Source organism: Pseudorasbora parva, chromosome 19 (assembly GCF_024679245.1).
Source record: "Pseudorasbora parva isolate DD20220531a chromosome 19, ASM2467924v1, whole genome shotgun sequence".
Classification (NCBI taxonomy): domain Eukaryota; kingdom Metazoa; phylum Chordata; class Actinopteri; order Cypriniformes; family Gobionidae; genus Pseudorasbora; species Pseudorasbora parva.
The window spans coordinates 20,909,478-20,920,927 of record NC_090190.1 but is presented as its reverse complement, the minus strand read 5'-3'; the positions used below and the strand labels follow the sequence as shown (position 1 = coordinate 20,920,927).

The window sequence follows — 11,450 nt, the reverse complement described above, 5'->3', positions numbered from 1 at the left end:
GCTTCCGAAGCATGCAGTGCTCAGTGTTGTGTTGTGTGGTGTATGTACGGTAAGGACTGACTTCCAATGAAAACTGACATTAGTTTTATGCTGCTGCACTCTAAATGATTTGCTTGTACTTGCATATAATCTTTGAACCTGAGCCTGAAGGAAGGATATTGACACATGATCAGGGAGCCGCAGTTAATTATTCATCCCCACTATCAGCTCGGCACTCTCACTACATAAAGTCACCTAAGAATGGATAGATTCACATAAATATTTGTGGATATTAAATGTAACTGTGATATAAAATCTGTTACAAAAATATGTCTTAAATGGAGCAATGTTTTTATATAGTTGTAGTTCCATAATCTATCAACAACATTAAAGATGCTACATCCATTTATCCAAAGCTGCATTGCTTCTGTGTGGCTTCAAATTTGGTGTCAAAAGTAAACTCTCAAAACCTAGCCAATTATGTTTATTCCAACATTTTCTTAAAGTTTCATTCTTCTGGTATGCTATACCAATTAAAATTTAAACTTTACAGGCCCTTTATTAATATTTTAAAATTAGAAAATCCATATTTTCCCGTTTGTTTTGATCTAAAGTAAGATCCAAATTATAGTTAGCCAGTAGTCCTGAAAGGGGGATGTACTGAATTTTAAAAAAATTAAAGCGATGTCTGACGCCCTCGTGTGGTTCTAAAAGGAAACACAACCTCTCCACACCGGCCACTTCATGTGAATGAATAACCATCCAAAGAATAGCCTATATGCACAGTTTCGATGAGCCAAAAAAAAACGAGAGAGAGAGAGAGAGAGAGAGAGAGAGAGAGAGAGAGAGAGAGAGAGAGAGAGAGAGAGAGAGAGAGAGAGAGAGAGATAGTGCATCCTGGTGCCATGTGTTCCCCAGGAAAGCGATGCACATGCACAGGCCATCCACGTGATGTAAAAGACAAAATGATTCTAATCAGACCAGGCCACCTTCTTCCAGTGCTCCGTCGTGGTCCAGTTCTGATGCTCATTTGCCCACTGTTGCCCACTTTCTGTCACCCTTACTGGTCTGCAGCTATCTGGCCTATATGCAACAAACTGAGGTGCACTGTGAATTCTTACACCTCTCAGTCAGAACCAGCATTAACTTTTTGAGCAATTTCAGCTACAGTAGCTCGTCGGTTCGATTGTACCATACATCCAATCTACTTGCATTAATGAGCCTTGGCCGCCCATGAAACCTGTCGCCTGTTACCACTATTACTTCTTTGGACCACTTTTGATAGATACTGACCACTGCAGACCAGCAACACCCCACAACAGTTGCAGTTTTGGATATTCTCTGACCCTTTTCATGTTCACTTGGTGCCTAATATATCCTACCTAGCCTAACAGTTCCAGCCCACATCTGGTACATGGTACCCGTATCTGGGCCGACACAACACGATCACATGTGAATGCGTATCAATAGTACGAACGTGCAATCTTGTGGAAATGTAAAGTCTTTTATGTCAATAGAACTACTTGAATCTGAGTAAAGTTAAGTCTGCATTGATTTTTTTTTATTTTATTTTTTTATTATGCAAACAGACAAGTACAATATTTACAAAAGAGAAGTAAGATGCAAAATACAAATACAAGGGCCAACAAAACATAACATGCCAGTACGATGTGTGAGTGTGTATGTATGTGTGTGTGTGTGTGTGTGCTTGTGCGTGTAACTGGTGTGGGAGTGTTAATGTATGAATAAAGAATCATGTAGGGAAGTACAACAGACATAACCAAAAAAAAAATATGTGTATAAATAAGGAAATAAAATGGGGTATGAAGAAGGTGACAACAGCAATAGTAATAGCAATATTAATAATAATAACAATAATAATGATAAATCCAATTAATTAGAAATGACAAATAGTATTAATAGTATTATCAGTAGTAGTAATGACAAACATATATACAAATATACTCATTTCATCCGGAATGAGGGGAAGGTTAAAGGGTCAGGAAGAGGACAAATAAAAACAATAGTAGTAATAGTAATAATAATATTAATAATGGTAGATATTGATAAAGTCATTAATAGTGATAATAATAGTAGTGGTAACAATGATTTTAATAATAATAACAATAAAAATAATTATAATAATGGTAATATTGATCAGCTATTAATAACAAGGTATTATAAAGCTTTGATACCCCTCATGGCCATGGCATAGGATAGACCTCTGCCAGAGTCGTAATGCAATGGGCTATCAAGGTGAGGTGCTGCCAGGGTCCCGAGATCCATGCCCATCCCCCAGCTGTTCCATAGATGCCACGCTGACCCTATCTTTGTGTTTTTTGTTGTTGTTGTTGTCTGATGTGTTTGCATTGATTTGAAAAAAGAGGTGTGGGTATCTGTAGATTGTTGCATGTTGCAATGCAAAATGACTGATGAAGTGCTTTGTCTTCTGTTTACAAGTTCCTGCTGAGGTACATTGTCCTGAATAAGTTGGCAGCCAACTCGTAGAGTTTTGGCACCAGTCAAAAGGTCTGACTTTTGCAATGAAGTTTATGTGTTCTGTAGAATAAATGGACATATTGTGGATAAAAGCAGTTTTTCAGACCTGACTGCAGCTTGCTCTCAACTTGAGAAAACAGAGCACATAAACTTCATTGCAATAATACTCCAAAGTCTAGATTGAATTTTTTAATACTTTTTCATAGTCAAAGAGATTTTGTCAATGAGACATTCAGTCATTGAACGGGACTGCAAATTAATGGTTCTCTGCGATTGGTCATGTCATCTTTTTAAATGTGATGAAGTTTGAGTAATATGCCTATATGCATGATGAAGGTTATGATACCAAAATGTTGCTAATAATTTAAATATATATATAAATTATTATGTGTGTGTGTGTATATATATATATATATATATATATATATATATATATATATATATATATATATATATATATATATATATATATATATATATATATATATATATATTTTTTTTTTTTTCTGCAAGCATTCATAGTGTGCGGGATTTCCTTTAATATTTAAAAGAAAATGACATTTCACACTCACAGTAAACAGTGATAGTGCTGGTTCGCGCTTCTAGATGGCGATGTCGGACGATATGACTTCATTATAAACATTTGCACGTGCTGCCAGTCTCTCAACCTGATTTTACTTCACAAAACAATCAAAAAGAAGCGGCTGTTTGGAAATAAATGAATAACTCGACGGTAATGTAAACACTCTTGAAAAAAAATAACGATAGAAACAACAAAAATCTCGAATGAACATACGAACGCAAAATGAACAGCCTCTGGATGGGCAATGTGAGTTCTACAAACAAACAAACAATCTCTCTCTCTCTCTCTCTCTCTCTCTCTCTCTCTCTCTCTCTCTCTCTCTCTCTCTCTCTCTCTCTCTCTCTCTCTCTCTCTCTCTCTCTCTCTCTCTAGGCTACGGGCTTGTTTATAATTTGTACACTAAACGATAAGGTGACACTTAAAATCAGGCTGTAAAATGTATGATGTCTGTGTTGATAGCTGGAGCCCTACATGGATGAAGAGTTCATACACAGAGCGTTTGCTCATATGGGAGAAACAGTGATGAGTGTCAGACTGATCCGAGACAAAATAACAGGGTGAATCTATCTATCTATCTATCTATCTATCTATCTATCTATCTATCTATCTATCTATCTATCTATCTATCTATCTATCTATCTATCTATCTATCTATCTATCTATCTATCTATCTATCTATCTATCTATCTATCATTAAATGTCAGGATGTTGTTTGATCTCTTCAGGGAAATGGCAGGATATGGCTTTGTGGAGCTGATAGATGAGACATCAGTAGAGAGATGCCTCCGTAAAGTGAATGGAAAACCTTTACCTGGTGCCACTCCTGTAATCCTTCACAATTAACTATATTTAAACTTGAAGTGACCAGTTAATATGTAAAATATGAGACTGCAGAACATTTACAATAAAATGTTCTATCATAACCTTAAACCATAATGCAATCTTTACAGCCAAAGAGGTTCAAGTTGAGTCGTACCACTTATGGGAAACATGGTGAAAGCTGGTAAGAAATGCATCTTTTCTTTCTTGAGTAGACCCAAGCATGTTTTGAAATATCTTTTGAAATGATTTGTGCAATATAGTGCTGCAAGCACCTAACTGTTCAAAGTACATCCTGTGTGGACTGAAAGAAGTGAAGCTTGGATAAAAATTTATTATAACTTCATTACAATTAGAATTCTTAATTTCACCATGAACAGTAATTATTTTCTAATCTGATATGCAGCTTCCAAAAGCTTTCAGGTTTAATTTTAGTATGTTTTTGTACTGTTTTGCTTTATTATTGGCAAATTCAAAGCAAAATAGTTGCTGTGTAATTGATTATATCATCCCTGAAGTATCTTGAGATTTAGTAATTTACAGTTGCAAAAATATACCAGTCAGTCAGGGATTATCAGAATGGAAATGTCCTGTGCAGGCAGGAAGTGGTCAACTGTGTACACCGATCAGGCATACCATTGAGGTGAAGTTAATTACACTAATTATCTCTTTACAAGTCATTGCAACATCATTGCAAGTGTTAGTGGGTGAGCTAAATTAGGCAGCAAGTGAACATTTTGTCCTAAAGTTGTTATGTTAGAAGCACGAAAAATTGGTAAGTGTAAGGATTTGTGCAAGTTTGACAAAGGATAAATTGTGAGTGATTGACGACTGGGTCAGAGCACTTCCAAAACTGCAGTTCTTGCAGGGTGTTCCTGGTCTGCAGTGCTCCGTATCTATCAAATGTGGTCCAATGAAGGAACAGTGGTGAACCGGCAACAGCGTCATGGGCGGCCAAGTCTCATTGACGCACGTGGGGAGCGACGGCTGTCAGATCAAACAGATTAGCTACTGTAGATCAATTTGCTCAAGAAGTTAATGCTGGAAGAAAGGTGTCAGAATACACAGTGCATCACAGTTTGTTGCATATGGGGCTGTATAGACAGACCAGTTAGGGTGCCCATGCTGACCCCTGTCCACTGCTGAAAGAGACAACAGTTGGGTATATGTGAGCATCAGAACTGGACCAATGAGCAATGGAAGAAGATGACCTGGTCTGATGAATCACATTTTCTTTTACATCACATGGATGGCCAAGTGTGTGTGCGTCACTTACCTGGGGAACACATGGCATCAGGATGCACTATGGGAAGAAGGCAAGGCGGCGGAGGCAGCATGATGCTTTAAGCAATGTTCTTTTGGGAAACCTTGGGTCCTGCCATCCATGTGAATCTTACTTTGACATGTACTTCATGGAAACAGTATTCCCTGGTGTCTGTGGCCTCTTTCAGTAAGAGAATGTGCCCTGCCACAAAGCAAAAATGATTTAGGAATGGTATGAGCAGCACAACAACGAGTTTGAGGTATCGACTTGGCCTCCAAATTCCCTAGATCTCAATCCAAGGGATGTGCTGAACAAACAAGTCCCATCCATGGAGGCCTCACCTTGCAACTTACAGGACATAAAGGATCTGCTGCTAACATCTTGGTGCCGGAAACCACCGCACACCTTCAGGGGTCTAGTGGAGTCGACGGGTCAGGGCTGTTTTGGCAGCATAAGGGTTGTCATAATGTTATGCCTGATAGGTGTATATTTTTGGGTGAAAATAGAGTTCTATAGAGTATAGATGTGGTAACTTAAGAACTTAATGCTATTTTTTGCCTGCCTTGAACGATCTATTAAAACCGATGTTCTCAACACTGTCTTACTGCTGTTCCCCACAGCTCTACTTACTCCCTCTTCGTGTCGGATCTCACCCCAGACGTTGATGATGGCATGCTGTATGAGTTCTTTAATTTTCATTTTTCATCCTGCTGCAGTGGGAAGATAGTTCTGGACAGCAGTGGATACTCAAAGTGAGACCTGATAGATAAATTCCCATCAAATGGTTTCCTCTTAATTTCCATACTTTCCCTTTTGCTGATTCCTGTTGTTTTTTAGGTGCTGTGGCTTTGTGAGTTTTGAGAGTGAGAGAGAGCAGAAACGGGCTTTGGCAGAACTGCAGGGTACTTCTGGACTCGGAAGGAAACCTTTACGTCTCAGTATGGCTGCAAATAAACTGTGAGTATTTATTATGATAGGAAATCATGAGATGTGGTTGCATTGTTTTTCTTTACTTGGTTATTTGCACACATACTTTGCTTCTAATAAAAATACACTCATTCAAAAGTTTGGGGTTAGTTAGATGTTTTTATTTAATTTTTTAATAATAATTTTATTCAGCAAGGACACATGAAATTCCTCTAATTTGACTGTTAAGACATTTTATAATGTTACAAAATAATTCAAATTAATGCCGTTCTTTTGAACATTGTCAAAAAGTGTATTGTGGTTTCCACCAATATATTTATTTTCAACATTAATAATCAGCATATTAGAATGATTTCTGAAGGATCACGTAACACTGAAGACTGGAGTAATGATGATGACAAGTTTATCACCAGAAAAAATTACAATATTTTATTAATATTCTTATCAGCATAATACATTGAAAAATATATTACAATTATATTAAAGAGGTATTTTAAATGTTAACAATATTTTAAAAATTTTGATCAAATAAATGCAGCCTCTGTGAACCTAAGACTTTCTTAAATTCAGAACCCAAACTTTTGAATGGTATATGAAAAGAAGCATTACTCAGTGTAAAGTGTATAAGGTATCGTATATGTCCATAGCAAAAGTGACTTATCTTCTAACTGGCAATGTTTATTAAAGGAACACTCCACTTTTTTCACTCCACTCCACTTCTCTAGAGTTAAACAGTTGAGTTTAACATTTTCAGACCCATTCAGCAAATCTCTGGATCTGGCGTAGCACTTGTAGCATAGCTTAGCAAAGATCAGTGAATCATCTTGCTCAAAAATGACCAAATACTTTCGATATTTTTCTTTAAAACTTGACTCTACTGTAGTTACTATACAGAAATAACTACTAAGACTGCAATGATATTATGCAGCGTCTGAAAATAGTCCCCAGCACAGTCCCCTGTGTAAGCCATGTATAGCAGGTTGTCATGTTTGTTATGTTAATGGAAGTTAGCCTATTTTCAGGCGCTGTATAATATCATTACGCCTGCTGCATCCATGGTACCGCAGCAAAGTTCCTTGATCATTATGCAGGAATAGAGTATAGTTCCTTGCCATATCAGCCTAGAAAATTGCAACTTTTTATTTTCCGACATTCTCCGACAACTACAGAAGTCTAGTTTTAAATACATTTTTTTTTTTTTTTTTTTTTGAGCGAGATGCTTATGGTCTAATCAGATTCAATGAGCTATTCTAAAACCGCCAGACCCGGAGATCGGTAGCCTGACGTGGTCATACTCAATTCTAGTCAGAATATGAGTCTGAAACTGCTCCATTGGGCTGTGATTATGAGGCGTGTTTCAACCGAACCAGGAAAGACATCAATTGGACAGACCTACAACCAATCAGTGCAACGAAGCGACGCATTGTCAAATGTCAACATAGTTCAACTGCACTGTTTTGCCAAGTCCGCGTTTTTTTCCCCCGCGGGTTGTTTTCTATGTCCGCGGGTTGAAGCGACTATTATGTGATATATAGACCCATGAGTGTGACTTTTAGCAGGCAACCTTGCCAAAATAACACACATCTTACCCTCCAAACGCCATTTCCCCCCTGGAGAACCCCCCGGGAAGCTATTGTTTAGGGCTAGTAGTTGGCGGGTTTTGTTGTAAAAACTTGGCAACCCTGTCTGCACACGTGCTGAAATCAGGCTGGAATACATCTTTGCCGGTGTTGTAAAAAAATAAAATAATTTAATGATATACAGAGTACTTATCCAACATGATCATCATTTCTGAGAGAAATTGTAAAGGTGAATGCATATACAAACAAGCTCCCCGTTTAGGATTTGAACAAATATAATCCAAGCCCCTTTGATGATGTGCATGATTAGGTTACTGTTGATCATCTGTCCGTCATCGTCTAAAGCCCGCCCTGATGATTTCATTGGTCCGAACAGTTTCTGTTCGGGGATAATTACTCCTCTATGGAGCAAAGCCAGACCAAACTGCCCGACCAAAACATTTTGTGGGCGGGCTAAGTTCGGCTGGCATCCAGGCTAGGAGATTGGCTGAATGGATTTGAAAACGGTAAAACTTAACTGTTTAACTCTAGAGGAGTTTCAAAAAAAGAGGCGTGTTCCTTTAAATCTGCAGTAGGAAATTTTTTTTAAATATTTTTTTTTACATATTTGTTAAACCTTTCATTATGTCTTGACAGTAGAATATGAGACCGATAATCTGTAAACATAATAAAGCTCCTCTGGCTCCTCCCAGTGGTCCTATTTCCATTTGCAGAAATATACTGCTCCCGGTAAGAACCAACCAATCAGAGCCAGGAGGAGTGTCTCAACAGTGTCAATTAAGCTTTTGCGCGCTGATCACACCCGTCTCATGCACAGTGCGTACAGGCATTCAAATTCAATATTAGCGATGTGCCGCAGCTTTGCTTATGGTGGACAAACTGCCAGTTCCTCGAGTGGCACCTACTTATAAAATAAAGACGGGTAAACTGAATAAGACAAAGACTAGAAGAAAGATTTAGATAGAGCCCGAAATAAAAAAAGGGGCAATATCGGAGCGGCTTTTCCATTACGTGTCCTGAAAGGATTAAAAACCGATGCAGAGTTAGCCAGATTTCTGCTTAACAAGTATCCTTGCTTGATTTGTTTCATTCCTCAAAGTCGCCGTGGGTGTGAATTCCTCGTCGGAGCCCACTCAGTGTCAAAAGTCTAGCCGCATAACATACAGATAAAATGTCACGCACTGTGCAAAGCAACCATTGAAACCTACTAATTCACTGGCTTGTCATGTTGCTATAATGTACTAGCAAACCTCATTTAACATTACATATCGATAGAATAATTACTTGCATAGTGTAACTTTTGTTACCGTTATATTATCTTACTAGATATTTATTACTTCTAAAAATAGTGCAGCGTGATATAGTTACATTACATGTATTGCAAAATACAACGTTTTTTGAGGACCAAGTTTGTAGTCAAAGTATGGGCAGGCCATAGTCAATGTAAATCATATTGTTGATGTTTCATCCATCCTAGTGAATGCGCCATAACTATTTATCCGCCCTCAGTGGTGGCCCTGTACTAGCCTGCGTGTTAATGGCAGACTCTATTGTGATAGGGTAGGAGCTGTGGAGGAGTAGCGCAGCAGAGAGCAAGGGGGAGTGACCTGTGAATTATGCTTGTTCAGGCTAAATCAACGTTTTCTAAAAACTCCCTTCTGCAGCTTTAAGTTAGGGTTTTGATCAAATCTCAAACCTTAAAGGGGTACTTCAGCGCTGGGAAGATGAATCTGTATTTAAACTGGGTCATCAATGCAGTAGAAATGTGAAATTATTTTTGAATTTGGTGCCTTCTAGACTGAGAAAAGACAGAAAATGTATTTTTGTCCCATGGGGATGAAAGACTACAATTCCCAGAATGCTTCGCTGCCCTGTGAGGCCATTCCCAACGCCAACAACTTGATTACTGTGACGGAGTTAGAGAAGAAACTACAATTAAAAACTGAACGTGTCTGTTCAATATAATGAGTGAGTCACCGCGCGAGTATCACAGCACTGAGAACTAACTGCACGAGTGATGAGAGCTGAGGTAATTGCGACTACACTCGCGGCATACATTCACAACGCGAGTTCAGTCTGGCGCGTTTCAGTTTATGCCTTTGCAAGCTTAACTTTCATAGAAATTAATTTGAGAAGTTAAAAGACTTACATTGCTCACCATAGCTCCATTTAAATGAGTGCCTGTAGCTGAGCTCTCCCTGCGAGCTGAGTGTAATCTCCCATCCCCCATGCGCAGATACAAAACATGCGGAAATGGCTCCCTCTGCTGGCTGTAGTCTTTAGCCTTTGGGCAAACATTCCTCCTATGATGCAAATATCGTCAATTTGCATCATAGGAGGAACTTTTCCAGAAATAAAATGCATAAATCTCTTGTCTCAGGGGGATATGAGGGGGGAAAGCACAATCATTTGAATATACTCCAGGGTTTCTATTGATACAAAGCCATATGCTAATCGCTGAAGTAACCCTTTAAGTACTGTATAAACAATGCTGTGTTATCACAAAAAAGTTGACATTAATGTTTCTAATCCTTCTAATTCCCCCACTAGGAAGAAGAAAGAGACGTCTGAGAACCAAAATTGGCAATTCCATGCAGACAGCTACAATATCCATAACTTGTATCTGAACCAGTACTATTACCCGCAATACTCCAGCCATTTGTCTACGTATGACTGGAACTATGATTACAACTACTTAAATCCTTCCCAAAACATCCTACAGGTAGATTTTATTTGTGCACGATTTTTCAGAAAATGCCAAATGTGCCTGAACCAATCAGTGACACATGAGCTAATTGAATTCTATTCCTATTAGTCTGCAGTGCTTGTTTATCAGATGGCATATGCTATATTTAGTATTTTGCTAGCATTAGTGTCTAATAAAAACTTTTTTTTTTTTAAATCACAGGCTGAAGAGATGGAAGATGATGACCTAGAGTGTACGTTTTTATTTACATATTGGGGATGTTACTTTGAGCTCAATATTCCACAAAAGCAAACAACACAGCTTTTAATTGTAACCTGGTATCATCAAAATGACACATTATACTATATTAAATCCTTCATTTTACCACGTGGAGTGTCTTACACTTGCATCTTGTTTCTCTGTGTTGCAGATCCAGACTCCGAGATAAATGTAATGGAGGCAAATGAGAGATTTATGGACCAGAGTGAGGAACTTTACAGTGCTCTGATGGGTTGTTTCTTCCAGCCCCCTGACTCATGGGAAGGGGTCACTTGTAGTGTTACATGTTACCTACCAGAACCAATTTATCAACACGAGGATATGGACTGAGCACACAGTATACTCTTGTTTGTAACTAGTAACTGAGGATGAAGATGAATTAAAAGTAATAACATTTGTTGAATTATTATTATTATTATTATTTTTATTATTATTTTTAAGAATGTAGTTTATGCAGTGCTGTATGTAATGTCATGTCAGTAGAAGTGTATAAATGAAATGAATTCTGGTTTGTTTGTTTTGCCATGTTTCTTTGGTTGGAAGTCTACAATAAACAGCAAGTTTAGTCAAATAAATAATGAAATAATTTTTGGCTTAAACATCAATGTCTTGTTTTTACATTTATCAATGGTTTAAAGTATTACATATTTTATCCATCTAACTTTATGCATATAATGAATACAAATGAATCCAATTATAACCCAATAGGGATTCGAAGGTTTGGGAAAAAAATACAAATACATAGAGGTTGATAAAATATCTGTGGTAAATAATGATAGAAAATTAAATATGAAGGCCATTTATACATTTGAAGAGATTGAGAGAGCGCTTAGT

At 37.8% G+C, this 11,450-nt stretch overlaps 1 protein-coding gene across 1 annotated transcript; it reads left to right on the top strand.

Moving 5' to 3' along the window:
- The first annotated feature begins 3,073 nt into the window (after positions 1-3,073).
- trnau1apa (tRNA selenocysteine 1 associated protein 1a) lies at positions 3,074-11,087 on the top strand. Its single transcript, XM_067425860.1, has 9 exons — positions 3,074-3,307; positions 3,521-3,618; positions 3,787-3,886; positions 4,012-4,064; positions 5,765-5,896; positions 5,982-6,101; positions 10,202-10,373; positions 10,560-10,590; positions 10,768-11,087. Exons 1-9 carry the CDS (start codon positions 3,284-3,286, stop codon positions 10,944-10,946), a joined length of 909 nt encoding a protein of 302 aa, XP_067281961.1. The 5' UTR covers positions 3,074-3,283; the 3' UTR covers positions 10,947-11,087.
- The last annotated feature ends 363 nt before the right edge of the window (positions 11,088-11,450 follow it).